General features: G+C 41.9%; 1 protein-coding gene across 2 annotated transcripts in view; it reads right to left on the reverse strand.

Moving 5' to 3' along the window:
* Positions 1-322: 322 nt before the first annotated feature.
* LOC128686858 (uncharacterized protein ZK1073.1) overlaps positions 323-22,964 on the reverse strand; it is a 421,598-nt gene continuing 398,956 nt past the window's right edge. The window contains exons 8-9 of one of the 2 annotated variants that reach the window (XM_070087444.1): positions 2,544-2,715; positions 323-2,207 (exon numbers count right to left, since the gene is read on the reverse strand). In XM_070087444.1, the coding sequence (XP_069943545.1) occupies positions 1,989-2,207; positions 2,544-2,715 (391 nt within the window). In that variant the 3' untranslated portion in view covers positions 323-1,988. The remainder of the gene's footprint in view (positions 2,208-2,543; positions 2,716-22,964) is intronic. The other variant, XM_070087446.1, reaches the window with a different exon arrangement.

The raw sequence follows: 22,964 nt of genomic DNA on the forward strand, positions 1-22,964 counted from the left end.
CCTGTAACAAAAATACCTAAAGAAAGAAAACAAATCCATTACCATTACAGAAAAGGTTATTAACTTTGCATAATGAACATTAATTTTGAATCACAGTGAATGTGTCTTAAAAGAATGTATTGATTTGCAACGTTAGATCCTAGGTAGACTGTGTGAACTTGTAGTTCAGGCAAACCAGTTGCTAAATAGTCACATAAAGTTCCTCTATGGTGCTTTTATGTGAAACCAAAACTAAAACTACAGATTTTTTTTTTTTTTTTTGTTCTTGTCACTAATAATGTATACAGCATTCTGTCCATCTAGAAACTAAGATGTAGTATAGGTAAAATTTACTAAATAATTTTTATCAGATAAAAAAAAATAGAACAATTTTTTTTTAAATAATCTCTATGCTGTGTTTCCAAATAGACAGATGAGCAAATATTCTATACTGTGTGTCTCCCAACATCAGAAGCCAGTTGACAAACACCTGCTGGCACACCACATGTTGGACTCGTCTCAAAAAGAAACGGCTCTTTTTCACAATGTGTAGTATGTACTGTGTAATATAAACTGCAAACAACAAAACCAATGAGTGTTGTGTGCCCAACAAACTGGCTAAACCTCTAAAGCAATCTATAGTGTATTAACAAGTTGGCAGTTATATTGGTCTTGCACTGCATCAATCAGCTTTCTGAAGTACAGCACTTAAGTGGTAACACCAGCAAGTGCAAGCCATTTGCATATGCAATCAAAAGGCAATAGTGTCTCTTTGGGGTTTAAACAAATGTTTAGTCTAAAAAATATGGTGAATGCAGTAACAAAAGTCATGTTAGATCTGATTACTTCATATCGTGGCATATGCCTCTTACAATTTATGAAGGTTAAGGGAATTCCTAATGCAAACCCTTACTGAGAATACAGTATTTCATATTACTAATAGCAATCATTTTATTTTGATATTTTTAGAGTATGACCACCATTTTTGTAATTGTAAAAGAGTACAGTACAGTATAAAGTATAGACAGATTAAGTATATATTTGTGAACTATGAGCAAGGTATTAACAAGTAACCAAGATTACTCCTGCTGGCATTATCACATTCATAGCAAACATCAGTTAAAAGTGAGTGACAGTGAAGCAATGAGAACAAGAGATGATGCAGCCATCACCTTCATGTTCTCCTATTAGCAGCAAGAGAACAATGGGCAGTGAAGCCAGTTCCTCAAACAACTGACGTAGGTGCACTTGCACTTTCTTCGTGCCAAATGCATTGATAATCATATTGCTATCATATTTTTATGTACACACAAGAACCAGCAGAGCCTAATTGAGCTTTGAAAGGTTCATTATTAACACGTGCTCATGTTCTTAAACTGTACAAAAGCAAAGTGCAAAACACTGAGTAACTAACTGACTGCAATAAGCTGATTGGGATAACTCGTACTTCTCTCACTACTACAATAGATGAGACAATACACTATCCCAGCCACGATGATCCCTGGGAAGTGGTACTGGCAGCAAATATATTCCTTCGATTTAATATCAACAATGGTCGTCACTCTACAACCCAAGTGAACAGTATGAAAACCTTGGCTCCTCCATGGGCTTCTGTTGGGTACCCCAAACAGAACTATTCCTCCACACTGACGGTCATCCCAGCACTTCCAAGATCAAAGAAAAAACAACTAGATGAGATTAAAGATGGGGAAATGCACCTCTGAGAGAATACAAGCAGGTACATGGGTTGACCGCTCCCTGTGGATAATAAAAGGCCTCGCTGTGTTCTCATAACAAGATAATCTTAACTGTGTAACATGAGCCTGTATTTTCAGATGTTTGATGATATTTTGATAACTTGATGAGATGTTTTATGTACATAGAGCTGCAATATCATAACATCAACCAATATAAATTCATGAATATTTACGCCATGACCAACTGTACACTAGTGTAGACACAACTGAACTAGTTGAGTCTGCTGCATGGTCTAGTGGTGAAATAAGTATTTAGTTTGCAGGTGTTGGGGTAGAGGAGAAGGAGAAGCGTCGAAGATTAGGGGTGTCATATTCTTCCATGCTCATTGTTCGCTGGCGCCGGGGACGGGCCTCATCATCAGTTGATGAACCACTGAAGGTTCGTTGACGTTCCACTCCACTCAGAGGCAAAGAAGTCAGCACTCCAAGACCCTTAGAGAACAATTGCAGAGACTGGGCAAACTTTTCAGGCTGTTGAAAAAAAGGAACTTATAATTTTTCAACTAATGTACCACACATTCTATATCCAGTATATAAGTAAACCCTTGGTATAATAAACCTCTATATAACAGTCTTTAGAAATACACAACAAAATTTGCTGGGTCAATCAATTTAAAAATAAAGTTCATATGTTACAAGATTGTCTGTGACTGTTCCTCTCATAGGAAAACATTCTATTCTCTGTTCACCACAATTATCATTACTGGCTGCCAGCTTCCCCTTCTATTAGTTTATTATATCAAGGGTTATGAATATTTTGAAAGATCTGAGAGAAATTTATAAAAACAATGGAAAGTCCAAACTTACACATTCAGCAAGGACATCTCCAACATCATCAATCTTCAGCAAAGATGCTTTCTGTTTGTTGCAGTTCTGGTGCATAGTGTGTACAGTGTGGACATGTGAAGCCTTCGCTCCAGTCACTAGCAGAGTTTCCACACTCAACTTTGATTCCAGTTTCCCGGACAGATCCGACCGCCTGCAACAAAAAATGTTTATTATGTCTAATTCTTAAGTAGGATTTAAGTATTAGAACAAGTTTGTCCAAATGCATTGCATACTAATGGCTTTCTTTTGTGTCTAACAATATTTTCTTACATGTAAACTACATTATCTGTATACTGCATAAAAGAAATAAAATATACAGTGAAACCTCCACTAACGAGTTTAGTCCGCTCTGTGACCTTGCTCGCATCTGCATTTGCTCGTTTGCAGAGTCAATTTTCCTCATTTAAATTAATTGAAATGGAATTAATTTGTTCCAGTGGAATTCCAGGCACCATAAAATACAGTGGACCCCCGCACAACGATTACCTCTGAATGCGACCAATTATGTAAGTGTATTTATGTAAGTGCGTTTGTACGTGTATGTTTGGGGGTCTGAAATGGACTAATCTACTTCACAATATTCCTTATGGGAACAAATTCGGTCAGTACTGGCACCTGAACACACTTATGGAGTGAAAAAATATCGTTAACCGGGGCTCCACTGTACTTCAATAATTTCCCTAATATCAACTCTATGGCTTTTTTATCTATTACAGATCATCTAGTACAACAAACAATTTAAATATGTAACATAGAAACCTGAATGAATAAAATGTTATTATATACAGTGGTCCCTTGATAATCGTCGGGCTCGATAGTAGTCCTTTTCAGAAATCGTTGCTTTATTTTCTTCCAAACATTGGCTCACAAATGGTCGGTTGACTCGCTAATTGTCTTTCGTCCTGGACGCGTACTCACGGCTCTGAGCCGCCTCAGCCTCCCTTCCCAGCCAGTGTGCCATTGTTTACCAGTGAGCAACAGTCCCCTCACTTGTTCATACGAAATATTTCATAATATTCCATTCATTTTAGTGCTTGCAAGTGCTAAATAAGCTACCATGGCTCCAAAGAAAGCTCCTAGTGCCAAGCCTTTGATAAAGAAGGTGAGAAATACAATTGAATTTAAGAAAAACATCATTGAACAATATGAAAGTGGCATACGTGTGGCCGAACTGGCCAGGATGTATAACAAACCCCATACAACCATATCTTCCATCGTGTCAAAGAGAAAGGAAATCAAGGAAGCTGTTGTTGCTTGGAGAAAATTGTGGCCAGACTGTGTCCACAAGAGGGATTTTGAAGGGTTTGTGGCTAACCCTGATGAGCCTATGTCAGTTGTGAAATCTATTGTGGCATTGGGGAGTTCCATGGGGTTGGATGTGAGTTTGGAAGATGTGGAAGAGTTGGTGGAGGACCACAACGAAGAGCTAACCACTGAGGAGCTGCAAGAGCTTCAGCAGGAACAGCAACAGATCGGAGCTCAGAATCTTGCTGTAGAGGAGGAGGAAGTGAGATGGAAGAAGGTGCCTTCTTCAGAAATTAAGGAGATTTTTGAAATGTGGGGTAGGATGGAAAGATTTATGAAGAAACATCACCCTGAGAAGGATGTTGCAAGCCATATCGGCAACTTGTACAGTGACAGAGTCTTGGCCCATTTTAGGGAAGTTTTAAAGAGACGCCACAAACAGAGCTCTCTGGACACTTTTTTTTGCGAGACAGGACTCCAGTGACTCTCAAGCTGGTCCTAGTGGCATTAAGAAACAGAGAAGAGAAGTACAGTGGACCCCCAGTATTCGATGACATCGGTATCCGTTAAATCTGGTATTCGATACATTTTAACGCAAAAATTTTGCCTTGCCACTCGTTAAAAAACCTGCCACACGCAATTCATCAGAGACATGTCCACGTGTGGCCTGAACTGCCCCGTGCATGCCAGTGTTTACAAGCCAGCCAGTGTGCTCGCATCTAAGGATACATTCGGTACATTCCATATTATCACAGTGTTTTTGGTGCTTGTTTCTGCAAAATAAGTCACCATGGGCCCCAAGAAAGCTTCTAGTGCCAACCCTGTGGTAAAAAGGGTGAGAATTAGTATGGAAATTAAGAAAGATTTTGAAGGATTTGGGGCTAACCCTGAGAAGCCTATGCCAGTTGTGGAATCCATTTTGCCTACTTCAAAAATTAAGGAAATGTGTGCAAAGTGGGTTGAACTGCAAACCTTTATGGATGAAAATCACCCTAACACAGCTATTGAAAGCCGTGCTGGTGACTATTACAATGACAATGTTGTGGCCCATTTTAGACAAATCATAAAGGAACGGGAGGTACAGAGCTCTATGGACAGATTTGTTGTGTGACAGAAGTCCAGTGACTCTCAAGCTGGTCCTAGTGGCATTAAAAGAAGAAGGGAAGTAACCCCGGAAAAGGACTTGCTACCTCAAATCCTAATGGAAGGGGATTCCCCTTCTAAACAATAAGTTTGACACTCTCTCCTCCTCCCATCCCATCAATCATCACCAGATCTTCATTAAAGGTAAGTGTCATGTATTCTATTGTTAGTAGAGTACTACAAACTGTGCATGTCTTCTTCAGTTTGTGTGCATTAAACTTAATATTTCAAGTGGTAAAATTTTTTTTTCATACTTTTGGGTGTCTTGCACGGATTAATTTGATTTCCATTATTTCTTATGGGGAAAATTAATTCGCCTTTCGATAATTTTGGCATACAATGAGCTCTCAGGAACAGATTAATATCAAATACCGGGGGTCCACTGTATGTATCCCCAGAAAAGGACTTGGTACCTGAGGTGTTGATGGAAGGGGATTCCCCTTCCAAACAGTAACTAATCCAATCTCTCTCCTCCTCCAGTCTTCCATACACTAAGAAGAATCGCCAATAAAGATAAGTGTTATGCTGTTAATGTTTCAGTCATCATGTCGCATTGTATTGTTTATGTACTACATCTATATTTCATGTAAAAAAATTTTTTGTTTTAATACTTCTGGATGTCAGGAACGGATTAATTGTATTTACATTATTTCTTATGGGGAAAATTGATTCGAAAATCGTCTATTATAATAATCGTCGCACTTCCAGGAACGGATTAACGATGATAAACGAGGGACCACTGTATGTGGCGGCGGCCGATGGGAGTTTGTCTGGAGACAGGACAAAATATTCCTTGAATATTTGGCTATCATCAACTCTATGGCTTATTTATCTCTCACAATTCATCTAATATGACATAATAAACAATATAAATAATATAGAAACCTGATATATACTCTAGAATGAATAAAATATGTCATTATGTGACAAGTGGAAGTGGCTATAATCTCTCCAGCATTGTTGCGGTAAACACTGCCATTAAGTGACAGCCTTTTGAAGCCATCTATTATTATAATTATTATTATACAGTGGACCCTTAACCAGCGATGGCATCGATTAACGATAAATCTGACTAGCGATACATTTAAACGCAAAAATTTTGCCTCAACTAGCGCTTAAAAACCCGACCAGCGCTATTCGTTCCGCACCATACGCGTCCACTTTGGCCTGAGCGTGCCTCACTTGTCCCTTGGGTGTCAGTGTTTACAAGCCAGCCAGCCACAGCGGTCGCTTTCAAACATACAACAACTGGAACATTTCATATTATCACAGCCTTTTTAGTGATTGCACCTGCAAAATAAGTCACCATGGGCCCCAAGAAAGCTTCTAGTGCCAACCCTACAGCAAAAAGGGTGAGAATTACTATGGAGATGAAGAAAGATATCATTGCTAAGTATGAAAGTGGAGTGCATGTCTCTGAGCTGGTCAGGTTGTATAATAAACCCCAATCAACCATCGCTACTATTGTGGGTAAGAAAACGGCAATCAAGGAAGCTGTTCTTGCCAAAGGTGCAGCTGCTGCTGCACCAGAGTCAGCTGTTGTTGTTGCTGCACCACCATCAGCTGTATTACTCGAAGATGTGGAGAGAGTGTTGTTGGTGTGGCTTAAGGTGAAACAATTACCGAGAAACGATTAACCCCGGAGGGTTAGCCACCCAGGATAACTCAATTAAGTCAGTGCATCATCGAGGACTGTCTAACTTATTTCCATTGGGGGTCCTTAATCTTGTCCCCCAGGATGCGACCCACAAGAGTTGATTAACACCCACAGGTGAACAGGAAAAAATGCCTGGAACTAGTGCTCATATTGGTGAGGTTAGTGGGGAGGATGTGGAAGAGTTGGTGGAGGAGGACAATGAAGAACAAACCACTGATGAGCTGCTAGATCATCTTCAACAGTAAGAGGCCACACCTGAGGAAACTGCTTTGGAGGAGGGGAGAGAGAAATTGAAGAAGTTGCCTACTTCAAAGATTAAGGAAATGTGTGCAATGTGGCTTAAAGTGCAAACCTTTTTTGATGAAAATCACCCTCACACAGCTATTGCAAGCCGTGCTGGTGACTATTACACTGACAATGTTGTGAAACACTTTAGGATAAAGGAACGAGAGGTACAGGCCTCTATGGACAGATATGTTGTGCGACAGAAGTCCAGTGACTCTGAAGCTGGTCCTAGTGGCATTAAAAGAACAAGAGAAGTAACCCCAGAAAAAGACTTGCTGCCTCAAGTGCTAATGGAAGGGGATTCCCCTTCTAAACACTAACAAGATCAACGGTCTCCCCTCCTCCCATCCCATCAACCATCACCAGATCTTCAATAAAGGTAAGTGTCATGTAACTGTGCATGTCTTCTTCAGTTTGTGTGTATTAAAATTAATATTTCATGTGGTAAATTTTTTTTTTTCAATACTTTGGGGTGTCTTGCATGGATTAATTTGATTTCCATTATTTCTTATGGGGAAAATTAACTTGACTAACGATTATTTTGATTAACGATGAGCTCTCAGGAACGGATTAATATCGCTGGTTGAGGGTCCACTGTATAGTACATTACTATAAAAAATATAGGGAGGTACCACTTCAGAACTGAACTGGGGACCCTCATCCTCAGAGAAGGCAATAAATGTACCTCAGGGAAAACTCAAAACATTATTATTATACATGTATTATTATTATTATTATTATTCTTTTCTTTCAACACACCGGCCGTATCCCACCGAGGCGGGGTGGCCCAAAAAGAAAAACAAAAGTTTCTCTTTTTAAATTTAGTAATTTATACGGGAGAAGGAGTTACTAGCCCCTTGCTCCCTGCATTTTAGTCGCCTCTTACAACATGCATGGCTTACAGAGGAAGAATTCTGTTCAACTTCCCCATGGAGATAAGAGGAAATAAACAAGAACAAGAACTAGAAAGAAAATAGAAGAAAACCCAGAGGGGTGTGTATATATATGCTTGTATATGTATGTGTAGTGTGACCTAAGTGTAAGTAGAAGTAGCAAGACATACCTGAAATCTTGCATGTTTATGAGACAGACAAAAGACACCAGGAATCCTACCATCATATAAAACAATTACAGGCTTTCGTTTTACACTAACTTGGCAGGACGGTAGTACCTCCCTGGGTGGTTGCTGTCTACCAACCTACTACCTAGGATTATTATTATTATTATATAAACAATTTGGAATTTTTATTCACACAAAAAATAGAAGATTTACTGTTATGCAGACTACTGCATTATTGTAATAATTGTATAAATAATGTCAGTCCATTCATGACTGCATATTGGAATGGAGGTGACACGATTTGTTTACTCTTGAACATCGGCAAACATAGAACATTTCTGCTATTTTGAGCTCATTTTCAAAGTATTTCTCGTCATGAAACCATTCAAAATCATATCTATTTCTGTAATATATCTTCCATTCTATCAAATGAGACCAGAAAAATGAGAATACAGCCATAAAAAACATGAAAATACCACCAAGGGGTGGCTAATTGGTGAGAAGTAAACTCCATTATATATGGTCCATTCTTTCATTTTGGTGTACGTTAAGAAGCATCTTTCCATCATACATTGCCCAAGTTTCAATAAGATAGCCCAACAAACAAATGAGATCCAATTCCCTAGATCAAGAGCAAGAGCCCCTCACCAGCATCAAGGAACCTCCTTGGAGGCCCGCTCACTTATGGAAATTTCACTCGCATATGGAAGCAAAAAATCGACCGATCAACTAGTCATATTTGGAGAACTCGCACGTGGTTGCACTTGCAAGTGGAGGTTCCACTGTAATTTGAATTTATGTGCCGGTGTTTCACTGGCATAAAGACAAGTTGTCCTTTGTCATTTAACTAGACAATTGGAATTTTCTTTTTATTTTATGAATTATGCTGTTCCATGTAACAGTAGGCTTTTAAAAATATAAAATATAAACTTCATCGTTCTTAAAAGTTGGCTACAGTCTTAGAAAAAATGCCATGCACACTATGAGCTTTCTGATTATTTTGTATTTTGTACAGTATATACAGTAATTTCAGATGCATAATCTAAATTTTATCTAAATCTAATGTAAATGTTGAATGACTCATAATAGTAACAATAATGTGATACTACTACCGCTCTTTCTACAGTAAAAGTCCGATGAAACTGACCCCCAATACAGCAGATGCAAAATAAAAACTTAGCTTAATCACAAGTTTTTATGGTCCAGGTTTTGTCAGGACCTGTATACTTTCAATGTGGTAGAGACAAGTTTTTCACATCCAACTGGAAATTATGTTGCTGGAGGCAAAATAATTGTTTACATGAAGTGCAAACATGGCAGGTAGGGCAAGGAAGTGGAGGCAGCCAGTCAGTCAGCCAGTTAGCCTGCTAACTAGTCTTTCAGCCAGCCAGCCTGGTAGAGAATTGTAGACTTCATATTTACATACGTATTCTTGGAAGTCTCCCACCACCCATGCCTCCCTTCTATTCACCTTCAGCACACCCTCTATTACTCCATTTAAGACAAACAAGCAGGCACTTTCAATATCTCCATTAAGGAGAAGGAAGGAGAGAGGGGGGGGAGGGAGGAGAGAGAGGGAAGAAAGAGAAAGGGGAAGAGGGAGGGGGAGGGGAAAGAGAGAGGGAGAGGGAAGGAGGGAGAAAGAGAAGGGCAAGGAAGGCGAGAGTGGAAGAAAGGGAGAGAGAGGGGGAGAAAGAGAGCGAAAGAGATAAATGAGAGATATATATACAGTGGTACCTTGACTTACGAGTTTAATTCGTTCCGTGACCAAGCTCATAACTCAATTTGCTCATATATCAAATCAGTTTTCCTCACTGAAATTAACTGAAATGCCACTAATCCATGCCAGCAGAATTCCTGGCTATTGGGAGGCAGGAGAAAATACAGTGGACCCTCGCCTTGCGATATTAATCCGTTTCTGAGGGCTCATCGTAAGCCGAAATTATCGTTAGCCGAATTAATTTTCCCCATAAGAAATAATGGAAATCAAATTAATCCGTTCCTGACACCCCAAAGTATGAAAAAAAAAATTTTACCACATGAAATATTAATTTTAATACAAACAAACTGAAGAAGACATGCACAATTACTACTCTACTAAGAATAGAATACATGACACTTACCTTTATTGAAGATCTGGTGATGTTTGATGGGATGGGAGGAGGGGAGAGTGTGAAAGTTATTGTTTAGAAGGGGAATCCCCTTCCATCAGGACTTAAAGTAACAAGTCCTTTTCCGGGGTTACTTCCCTTCTTCTTTTAATGCCGCTAGGACCAGCTTGAGAGTCACTGGACCTCTGTCTCACAACAAATCTGTACCTCCCATTCCTTTAAGACTTTAATAAAATGGGCCATAACATTGTCATTGTACAGGTTGCCAACATGGCTTGCAGTAGCTGTGTCAGGGTGATTTTCATCCATAAAGGTTTGCAGTTCAACCCATTTTGCACATATTTCCTTAATTTCTTTTTTCAATTCCATGCTAATTCTCACCCTTTTTACCACAGGGATGGCACTAGAAGCTTTCTTGGGGTCCATGGTGACTTATTTTGCAGTTACAAGCACTAAAAACACTGGGATAATGTGAAATGTACTGAATGTATTCGTAGATGCGACCGCGTTGGCTGGCTTATAAACACTGGCGCTGAGGCAACACATGGGATGAATCACGTAAGGCGAGTTTTTTATTGTGAGGCGAGGCAAAATTTTTGCGTTCAAATGCTTCATACGGCGGATTTAACGTAATGCAATGCGTTCATAAGGCGAGGGTCCACTGTACATCAATATAATGCTTATATAAATTCTATGGCTTATTTATCTATCACAATTGATCTAATATGATATAATAAACAATATAAATAACATAAAAACATGATATGTATACTCTAGAATGAATAAAATACAGTGGACCCTCAGTTAACGATGCTTGTAACTGATAAATAAGCTACCATGGGCCCCAAGAAGGTTTCTAGCCAGCCCTGTGATAAAGGAAAGAAACACAATAAAATTCAAGAAAAACTCGTACAAAAGTGGAGAGAGAAGAGAGAGGAGAGAATGTGCCTTCTGCAGTGATTCTATGATATGTACGATACTAAAGCAGCAGGTATCGATAAAGGCTATAGTGCCAGCCAGCGATAAAGCGTAGAATTAACAGTGTAGCAAGTAAGTTATGCGAGTAAGCAATAAAAAAATGACACAAAAGAAACTCTCCAATGTTGTTGGATGTTTATCGGGCCGTGCTACATATCTTCCACCACCTTAAACCTCTGCCAGCATCTCCTCCATCAAACTAACTACAGTAATTAAACTAACATCTCCTCCAAGGTAAGTGTAAATATAAAAGTGTAAGTATAAAAGTAAATATAAGTGTAAATATAAAAGGACCCCAATGGAAAAAAATCACTGACTTTTTTGGGTTATCCTAGGTATCCTAGGTATCCTTTACACATACATATGCTGCTATGTATGATAATCTATGTATGTAACTGTATTTGTGTATACCTGAATAAACTCACTTATTTATAAATTAAAATGTAAATATTTCTTATTTATAAATTAAAATGTAAATAGTATTTCTTATTTATAAATTGCATACATATATTGTTTGTGAATAGTGGTGGTGGCAGAAGCCTCCTTCACCACTAATATGTATGGCTTCTCTCATTGGCCCTTAAAAACCCAACAACAACACTTCCACCACTTACTCCTCACATATGATATATTTTATTAATTCTCGAGTATATATCCTGTTTCTATGTTATTAATATTATTTATTACGTCATATTAGATGAATTGTGATAGATAAATAAGCCATAGAGCTGATAATAGTGTCATATTGAAGTACTATTCTGTCATGCCTCCTGACAGCACGAACGGATTAATTGGATTTCCATTATTGCTTACGAGGAAAATTAAATTGGATAACGATAAAACTGGTTAAGGACAAGCTCTCTGGAACAGATTAATATCGTCAACTGAAGGTCCACTGTATGTCATTATGTGACAAGTCGTGGCAGCCACTCTTGAGGTAAAAATAATTATCGCTCTGACCATATCTTCCCATTCTTGCCCTTGTGACCTCTTCAAGGGGGGGCTCCTTGGTGCGGTGAAGAGGCTCTTGGTCTGAGGAATTAAACCTGTTGGTCTCCTTCCTCAGACCGAACCTAATTACCCCCCAATCCTCCCTTCCCTATCCCATCCTCCCCATCCTCCCCTTTTTCCTTTCCTCCTCCTCCTCCCCACCCCTCCCTTTTGCTCTTCCTCTTTTTGGCCTTTGGGATTTTTTCCCACAGGCACACTAGTTCATAGGTAGGGGGAAGGGTACCGGGGTCCATCCTATTCAGTTGAGATTCTTGGCGGTGGCGTAGTTTGCCGTGGGATCTGGATCGCCTGGGGATGTCCCGATCCCTCTCCGGTATCCTGGAGGGTGGCTTTGGGTGTCTTTCGGGTGACGGGTGTATCTCTAGAAACAACCTTTCAGATTCCGGGGGTGGTGGTCGAAGGAGGTATGCTTTGTGGCGGACATCCTGCCGCCCTCTCTTTTGTCCACCGAGGTAGCTCGGCAGATGTGAGGTTGCTATCCCGGATTGCTGGTTTACTGGCATGAAGGGTAGGGTATGGCATGGGTTCCATGCTGCATCTGCGCTACTTGTGGTGCTGAGGTCCTCTTGGGTGCGGAGGGAGATTTCTGGCCCTTTCATTCCTCCTAGGAACTATCCCTCCCCGGTCCCCCCTTTTTTTATTCTTTTTTTCTTTTTATTTTCTTTTCTTCTTTCTTTTTTTTTCTTAAAAACAAAAAGAAAGAAGTAACCTAACCGTGGAGTCCCAAATCCATGACCCCGCTACCCCCGGCCTCCTTATTGTTACCGCACCCTGTTCTGACCTCGCCTCATCTTTTGGCCACTCTTTGAACACTCCCAAGGCCCCTGTACCTCTTGCTGGTGCTGTTTCCTCATCCGCTTCAGGTACCAGGGCTTCCACCGACTCCTTCGATTTGTCTGACCTCCGCTCTCCTTTGACTATGCTTCCGGCCTCTCCCTCTATGGTGCGACGATTTTTGAATCACCAGCCCATCTCACATCGGACCAACTCTGGTCCCACTTCTAAAAGCCAACGACAATCTCCAGATGATGTTACTTCGCTACCTTCCCATTCTACTCAGAAAAGACCTACACGTCATGCACTCCCTCTCCACACTCAGTTTCGGACCACACAATGAACTAAATTCTTTACTTTATGACCGACTTCTTCTACTGCCTATCTTTCTGACCATAGTATTGGCAAAGCGCTCCTCCGCCACGTTGGTAGAGATATTTCCTTTCATGCTCTTAAGAGTGGTACGAGCATCATCACAGTCCAGAATTCTACCCAAGCTCATGATCTTTCTCTTCTTTCACATATCGATACTATTCCTATCACTATCAAAAAACATCATTCCCTCAATTCTTGTAGTGGTACTGTTATTCTGCCCCATACCATAGTCCAACAGAATTTCCAGACATGTGGCAATGACATTCTTGAACAGCTGGAACTCCAAGATCTCCCAATTCTCAAGGTAGACACTTATGTTCTTCCCTCCCGCGGGCGAAGACGATACCCTTGCAATGTAGCTCGTTTAACTTTTGACAGCCGTGAACTCCCATCCTCTGTTTATGTAGCAGGACATTGGTTACAAGCTCGGAAGGTGATCCCTACACCGCAACAGTGTAGGAATTGCTGGCGATTTGGCCACCCAGCAAAATATTCCAGATCTAAAGCCGAATACCCAGTCTGTGGTGCTGATGACCATTCTAATACATCTTGCTGTCAACCTCCCTCTTGCCTTAACCCTTTGACTGTTTTTGACGTATAAATACGTCTTACGAGCCAATGTTTCTGACGTATATATACTCAATAATTCTAGCGGCTTCAAATCAAGCGGGAGAAAGCTGGTAGGCCCACATGTGAGAGAATGGGTCTGTGTGGTCAGTGTTCACCACATAAAAAAAATCCTGCAGCACACATTGCGTAATGAGAAAAAAAAACTCTGATCGTTTTTTTTGGAATAAAACACCGACTTTGAGGTGTATTTTCGTATAGTATTTATCGTTGTATTCGCGTTTTCATGGTCTTAGGTGATAAAATGGAAAACATGTTACAGAAATAGAGATGATTTTCATTACTTTGACGATGGAAACGACCTTGAAACTGAGCTCAAAGTAGCGGAAATGTTCGATTTTTACCAATGTTCAGGAGTAAATAAATCACACCACATGTCCAATACACGTCAACTGGGGAGTCTAATATTCTTTCACTAGTGCACTGATATTATTTATACCATTTTTGCAATAATGCAGTAGTCTGCATAACAGTAAATTTTGTATTTTTTTGTATGAATAAAAAATCAAAATAGAAAGCAATAATAATATAAGAGGGGCCTAGAGATGTGACTAATGAACAGAGCATATGTTATTTTAGTGCCACGAATGTCTACCTTGTTTATTCTGGACCCTATTTTGAAATTGGCATCTTTTTTAGTTTGCATGAAATTGGCCAAATTGCCAATTTCTGACCACCATATTGGGTAGTCCAAATTAGTAAATGGGAGGTTTCTTGTACTCAGCTGATAGATAAAATGGAGTTCTAAAGAAATAGCTATGAGTTTGGTCAACTGGAACAATGAAATTGGCTGAAAATAGGGCTCAAAGTCGGCGAAATCGCCGATACGCATATGTCGCCGAGACCGCTAACTTCGCGGGAGCATAATTCCATAAGTTTTCGACCAAATTTCGAACTTTTGGTGTCATTACCATCGGGAAAAGATTATCATTTCATAAGAAAAATAATTTTTTTTTTTCAAAAATTGAGCGACATAGAATGACAGTTTCAGAAAGGGGCCTGAAACAGTCAAAGGGTTAATTGTCATGAGGCTCACCCTTCATACTCTCGCTGTTGCCAGGTCTACTTAAATGAGCAGGAAATTCGTTGCCTCAAAGAGGCAGAAGGTCTCCCTTATGCTATGGCAGTTTCTCATCTCTGCCTCCAAGGGAGACTACCCAGTGTTTCTTATTCTCATGTTTCAAAACGTCCCCCCACTTCTGGGGTCCCATCTTCTGCAGCCTCTTCTGCGGCTGCTAGTCCCATAGTCACTCCTGTATCTAATTCTTTTGTTGTCCTGGGCTCAGACATCCCTACTTCAACACCTCAGTCTGTCCTCACTTCTTCATGTTCTCCCTCACAAACCCCAGTATTGACAAGACCTTGTACGACACCTCCTCCCAATCGTCCCTCTACTTCTCAGAGATCCAACAAATCTCCTTTAACCCCTCCTTCCCTCCATCCACCTCCACATTTTCCCTTCCCGGTCTCTGTACCTAGGTCTTCCCCTTTCACTGGCTCCGTTACAAGTGTGGAGGTTCATCCTCCTCCACGTACTGTGCCTTCCTCCCCTGTCCCCTCCCAAGTTTCTTCCTCTTCTGCCACCTCCCGGGTTTCTGTCTCTTCTGTCCCCCCCACACTTCTCCAGTTTCCTCCACCCTTTCGCCCCCCCCCCACCTTGGTACAGTCCATTACAGCTCCGATCTTTACTCAAACTCCTCCTCCTTCCATCTCCAATATTGTCTCCCATATGATGTCTCTGAACTCCAAAACACTTGAAGCAATCTCTGAATATATTGCAGAGACCGAACCATCAATGTACACTGATTCACCCTCTGTTCCTTCTCTTTCCTCTTCTCCATCTGCGCAACTCCTTTCTTCACAACGCACCATTCCTTCGACTTGAACGTTTTCCTTTGCCACTGCATGTGGACTTTTCTAACCCTTCTAGTCCGTAGGTACCCTTACCTGTGGATTTCAGGTATCTTTATCATTGATAATCATGGCCTATTTACAGTGGAATATTCACGGCCTCAGGGGTAATCGGGGTGAGCTTCAGATGTTGCTCTCCCAGTTTTCCCATGTTGGTGTTTGCTTACAGGAACCAAAATTACACTCTGCCGTTATCTATCCCATCTCAGGCTATAATTTATTGTATTCTTCAGATCCTTTTCCTGATGGGACCTTTAATGAAAGTGCCCTTCTTCTACGCACTGATATTCTGTACCATCAGCTATTTGTTCATACTTCACTGCATTACACAGCAGCCCGTATCCACCTGCATAGGTGGTATACACTCTGTTCTTTGTATCTCTCTCCTTCTCGGGCATTATCTATCCCAGATATTGCCTTTCTTGTTTCGTCATTACCGCCACCGTTTCTGTTACTTGGTGATTTTAATGCCCATCATTTCGTCGGGGGTGGGGGGGGGTGTCTCACTGTGATTCCCGTGGCATTCAGTTAGAGGCTTTTCTTGCTACCCACCCCCTCCATGTTTTAAATACAGGTACTCACACCCATTTTGATCCTCGGACTCATACTCTCTCTTGCATCGATCTCTCAGTCTGCTCTTTCTCTGCCGCATTAGACTTCACCTGGTCTGTTCTCCCGGATTTACATGACAGTGATCATTTCCCAATCATTCTTACTTCCCCTTCATATTCACCACCTCTTCGTAACCCATGCTGGCAATTTGATCAGGCAAATTGGAACCTTTACTCACAACTAACTGTTTTTAGTGAGGTTCCTTCCTTGTCCTCCATTGATGAGCTTTTACACCTCTTCTCGTCCTCCGTTTTAACCACAGCTTCTCATTCTATACCCCAAACTTCGGGAAGGCATTCTCAGAAATGCGTGCCTTGGTGGTCTCCTGCTTGTGCTCGTGCAGGTACCAGTACAATAGAACCACGGAGAGACTTCTTGATTTTAAGCAGAAGCGTGCAATTGCTCGCCGTGTCATCCATGACTCTAAACATACTTGCTGGTGAGATTATGTCTCCACCATCACCTCTGCTTCCTCTATGAGTGCAGTCTGGAAAAAAGTACGAAAACTGAGTGGTAAATATTCTCCTGACCCAGCTCCTGTTCTGCGGGTTGCCGGTGTTGATATAGCAAACCCACTACATGTTGCCAATGAAATTGGCAATCATCTGGTCTGTATTTCTCAGGGGCTCCATCTATGCCCCTCGTTTCTTTCCTCAAAGTCTGCCAGAGAGTTAGCACCCTTGGACTTTTCTTCTCTCAGAGAAGAACAGTATAATGCACCTTTTACACTTCAGGAACTGGAGGCAACACTCTCAGTTTGCTGATCACTGGCAGCTGTGCCCGACGACATTCATATTCGTATGCTACAACATTTACATCAGTCAGCCCTTGCAGTCCTATTATGCCTTTTCAATCTTATCTGGTCACAAGGAGTTCTTCCACAGCTGTGGAAATCTGCCATTGTTCTCTCTTTCCGCAAACCAGGTACTACAAGACATGAAGCCTCCCACTATCGTCCCATTGCTCTTACCAGTGCAAAATTGCAAAGTGATGGAACGCCTGGTAAATAGACGTTTAGTGTGGTATTTAGAGACACACAACAGTCTCTCCACTCGCCAATATGGCTTTCGTAAGGGTCGTTCTACCATAGACCCCTTACTACACTTGGATACATACGTTCGTAATGCCTTTGCGAATGACCACTCAGTTATTGCCATATTTTTTGACCTTGAGAAGGCATGACACAACTTGGAGGTATAATATTTTGGCCCAAGCCCACTCCTTAGGCCTTCGAGGCAATTTACCATCCTTCCTTAAGAACTTTTTAACAGACAGACATTTCCATGTTTGGGTTAATAATGTGCTCTCCCCGGACTTTATCCAAGCTGAAGGTGTCCCCCAGGGATGTGTTCTGAGCACAACACTTTTCTCCTTGCTATAAATGATTTGGCCTCTAGTCTTCCATCCAATATTTGATCATCACTCTGTGTTGATGACTTCGCTATTGCCTGTGCAGGCGCTGACTGTCACCTCATTACAGTTTCTCTCCAGCATGCGGTCGACCATGTTTCCAATTGGGCCACCACACATGGGTTTAAATTTTCCAGTACCAAAACTCACCAAATTACTTTCACTAGACGCTCTGTCATCTCCAATCATCCTTTATACCTCTATGGCACCCGTATCCCTGAACGTGATACAGTCAGGTTGCTAGGCCTCCTCTTTGACCGTAGGTTATCCTGGAAACCTCACATTACCTCTCTGAAGACAACTTGTCACAGCCGGCTGAATCTTCTTAATACCCTTGCTCATCTTTCATGGGGAGCTGATCGTCGAATTCTCCTTCCTGGAGTTTACCTGGAGAGAGTTCCGGGGGTCAATGCCCCCGCGGCCCGGTCTGTGACCAGGCCTCCTGGTGGATCAGAGCCTGATCAACCAGGCTGTTACTGCTGGCTGCACACAAACCAACGTACGAGCCACAGCCCGGCTGGTCAGGTACCAACTTTAGGTGCTTGTCCAGTGCCAGCTTGAAGACTGCCAGGGGTCTATTGGTAATCCCCCATATGTATGCTGAGAGGCAGTTGAACAGTCTCGGGCACCTGACACTTATTGTATGGTCTCTTAATGTGCTAGTGACACCCCTGCTTTTCATTGGGGGGGGTGTTGCATCGTCTGCCAAGTCTTTTGCTTTCGTAGAGAGTGATTTTCGTGTGCAAGTTCAGTACTAGTCCCTCTAGGATTTTCCAGGTGTATATAATCATGTATCTCTCCCGCCTGCATTCCAGGGAATACAGGTTCAGGAACCTCAAGTGCTCCCAGTAATTGAGGTGTTTTATCTCTGTTATGCGCACCGTGGAGGTTCTCTGTACATTTTCTAGGTCAGCAATTTCACCTGCCTTGAAAGGTGCTGTTAGTGTGCAGCAATATTCCAGCCTAGATAGAACAAGTGACCTGAACAGTGTCATCATGGGCTTGGCATTCCTGGTTTTGAAGGTTCTCATTATCCATCCTGTCATTTTTCTAGCAGCTGCGATTGATACAATGTTATGGTCCTTGAAGGTGAGATCCTCCGACATGATCACTCCCAGGTCTTTGACATTGGTGTTTCGCTCTATTTTGTAGCCAGAATTTGTTTTGTACTCTGATGAAAATTTAATTTCCTTGTGTTTACCATATCTGAGTAATTGAAATTTCTCATCGTTGAACTTCATGTTGTTTTCTGCAGCCCACTGAAAGATTTGGTTGATGTCCGCCTGGAGCCTTGCAGTGTCTGCAATGGAAGACACTGTCATGCAGATTCGGGTGTCATCTGCAAAGGAAGACATGGTGCTGTGGCTGACATCCTTGTCTATGTCAGATATGAGGATGAGGAACAAGATGGGAGCGAGTACTGTGCCTTGTGGAACAGAGCTTTTCACCGGAGCTGCCTCGGACTTTACTCTGTTGACTACTACTCTTTGTGTTCTGTTTGTGAGGAAATTATAGATCCATCGACCAACTTTTCCTGTTATTCCTTTAGCACGCATTTTTTGCGCTATTACGCCATAGTCACACTTGTCGAAGGCTTTTGCGAAGTCTGTATATATTACATCTGCATTCTTTTTGTCTTCTAGTGCATCTAGGACCCTAGTTGATCCAATAGTTGAGACAGACAGGAGCGACCTGTTCTAAACCCATGTTGCCCTGGGTTGTGTAATTGATGGGTTTCTAGATGGGTGGCGATCTTGCTTCTTAGGACCCTTTCAAAGATTTTTATGATATGGGATGTTAGTGCTATCGGTCTGTAGTTCTTTGCTATTGCTTTACTGCCCCCTTTATGGAGTGGGGCTATGTCTGTTGTTTTTAGTAACTGTGGGATGACCCCCGTGTCCATGCTCCCTCTCCATAGGATGGTAAAAGCTCGTGATAGGGGCTTCTTGCAGTTCTTGATGAACACGGAGTTCCATGAGTCTGGCCCTGGGGCAGAGTGCATGGGCATGTCATTTATCGCCTGTTCGAAGTCATTTGGCGTCAGGATAACATCAGATAGGCTTGTATTAACCAAATTCTGTGGCTCTCTCATAAAAAATTCATTTTGACCTTTACTCTCAGTCTGGTTAGCGGCTTCCTAAAAACTAAGTCATATTGGGACTTGAGTAGCTCACTCATTTCCTTGCTGTCATCTGTGTACGACCCATCTTGTTTAAGTAGGGACCCAATACTGGACGTTGTTCTCAACTTTGATTTGGCATAGGAAAAGAAATACTTTGGGTTTCTTTCGATTTCATTTATGGCTTTTAGTTCTTCCCGCGATTCCTGACTCCTATATGATTCCTTTAGCTTAAGTTCGATGCTTGCTATTTCTCTGACCAGTGACTCCCTACACATTTCAGATATATTGGCCTCTTTTAGCCACTCTGTTATTCTTTTCCGTTGCCTGTAAAGGGAGCACCTGTCTCTTTCTATTTTACATCTACTCCTTCTTTTTCTTAGAGGAATAAGCCTTGCGCATACATCGAGTGCCACCGAGTTAATCTGTTCTAGGCATAAGTTGGGGTCTGTTTTGCTTAGTCTATCTTCCCAGCTTATATTGGTTAGGACTTGGTTTACTTGGTCCCACTTTATGTTTTTGTTATTGAAGTTGAATTTGGTGAATGCTCCCTCGTGACTAATCTCATTATGTCAGTCTGGGGCTCCGCGCATACATGTCTGAACCTCAATTATGTTGTGATCTGAGTATATTGTTTTTGATATGGTGACATTTCGTATCAGATCATCATTGTTAGTGAAGATGAGGTCTAGTGTATTCTCCAGTCTAGTAGGCTCTATTATTTTCTGGTTTAAATTGAATTTTGTGCAGAGATTTAAAAGCTCGTGTGTGTGTGAGTTCTCGTCAGAGCTGCCTCCTGGTGATATTACTGCAACAACATTATTTGCTATATTCCTCCATTTTAGGTGCCTTAAGTTGAAATCCCCCAGGAGCAAGATGTTGGGTGCAGGAGCTGGCAGATTTTCCAGACAGTGGTCAATTTTTAACAGCTGTTCCTGGAATTGCTGGGACGTTGCATCCGGAGGCTTGTAGACTATGGAGGCTTGTTGACTATGGATGCTTGTTGACTATGGAGACCAGATCTATTCAGTTGCCTCTCCTGCTACTCTATCTAGCCTCAACCCTATTCATTACCAAGGATTACGTTTATGCCTTGGTGCTTTTCGCTCTTCCCCTGTTGAGAGCCTCTATGCAGAAGAAAACATTCCATCCTTATCTGATCGCCATGATGCCCATTGCCTTCACTACTATGTACGCTCTCATGATCTCCGCAATCCTTCCATTTATAGAATGGTCACCGATATTAGTAGACATTCTTTATTTGTTCGCCGCCCCTGTTTGCTCCATCCCTTCTCTCTTCGCCTACATTCACTCTTGTCTTCTCTTCAATTTCCACCTTTATATGTTCATGTAGCATCTCACTTTTCCCTAACCCCCTGGAAAGTTCCAGCTGTTCGAGTCTGTTCTTTCTCACCCCCTTGCTCTAAAGCCCAACTGTCTACGGTAGCTTCCCGCTCTCTTTTTCTTGACCACTTCCACTCTCATTCTCATGCCATTGCAGTGTACACAGATGTCTCTAAGTCTTCTGACAGCATAGGATTCGCAGCAGTGTTTCCGGACAGTGTTGTACTAGGGCATTTACTATCTTTGGCTAGTATCTTTACTACTGAATTGTATGCCATTCTTGCAGCACTTATCCATATTGTATCTATGCCTGTGTCATCATTTGTGGTTGTCTCAGACTCCCTTAGTGCTTTACAGGCTATACAGAAATTTGATACACCTCACCCCTTAGTCCTCCGTACCCAACTTTGGCTACGCCGCATCTCTACCAAGCATAAAGATATTGTTTTTTGTTGGGTCCCTAGTCATGTTGACATACAGGGCAATGAACAGGCAGACACTGCTGCACGGTCAGCAGTACATGACCTACCAGTTTCATATAGAGGTGTTCCATTTATGGACTATTTTGCTGCAATAGTTACCCACCTTCACACCCGTTGGCAACAACATTGGTCTACCCTACTCGGTAACAAACTTCAATCTATTAAACCGAGTACAGTGGACCCCTGGTTAACGATATTTTTTCATTCCAGAAGTATGTTCAGGTGCAAGTACTGACCAAATTTGTTCCCATAAGGAATATTGTGAAGTAGATTAGTCCATTTCAGACCCCCAAAAATACACGTACAAATGCACTGACATAAATACACTTACATAATTGGTTGCATTGGGGGGTGATCATTAACTCTTTCAGGGTCCATCCCATAGATCTATGGCTTCACGTTGAGTGTCCAAACTGTAGAGCTATGCCAAAATTCTAGAGCCGTCAAATTTAGCGCGAAAGTGCTCATAGGCCTACATGTGAGAGAACGGGTCTGCATGATGGGTGTGCGCCATAAACAAAAAATCTAGGCGCCCGCATAGCATTGTGGGAACGCCGGCTCAGTTACCCTTGTTCACCATGCCTCGTCGCAAGTCAGCTCTAACTCCCCGGAAAATTGGGACTCTCCTCTTCCTATCTGATAGTTCTGACACTGATGGAAGTGGAAATGAAGACGAATTCTATGGCTTTGCTCAGTTAGTGACCAAAAGGAATGACCAGGATATTGATAATAGTGCAGAAAACCCTGATGATCCTCAACCTTCTACCTCTGGTGTGGGCACTCATGACTCACGGTCAGTTGTACCTCAACGCAAGAGAAAACTAATATTTTCGTATGGCCAGGCCTCTGACTTCAGTAATGATGATGATAGTGACGTGGATTGTGATTTTATTGTGCTTGACGATCATTCGAGTAGTGATAGTGAGGAATCATATTCACCAGTGAAGCGTCGGTATATACGTCGCCGCATGTGCTCGGGTAGTGTACCCTATGCTGTGCCCAGGGGACGGAGTGCATCCCGGAGTACATCCCGGAGTACATCCCGTGGCCCTACACCAGGTTTAGATAGTGATAGTGAGGATGATGTGGCTACACTTGGCATGGATAGACCACAGGCATCAGTAGATGGTGGTAGTGGTGATGGTAGTGGCACTGCCATGCATGACTCACCAGCCCAGGCTGGGACCCAAGCTGCTGACTCCTCAGTTCAAGGACAAAGCGGAGCGTCAGCCACCAGCCCACCACAACCACAACCA

The sequence above is a fragment of the Cherax quadricarinatus genome, chromosome 2, assembly GCF_038502225.1.
Source record: "Cherax quadricarinatus isolate ZL_2023a chromosome 2, ASM3850222v1, whole genome shotgun sequence".
In the NCBI taxonomy this organism is placed as follows: domain Eukaryota; kingdom Metazoa; phylum Arthropoda; class Malacostraca; order Decapoda; family Parastacidae; genus Cherax; species Cherax quadricarinatus.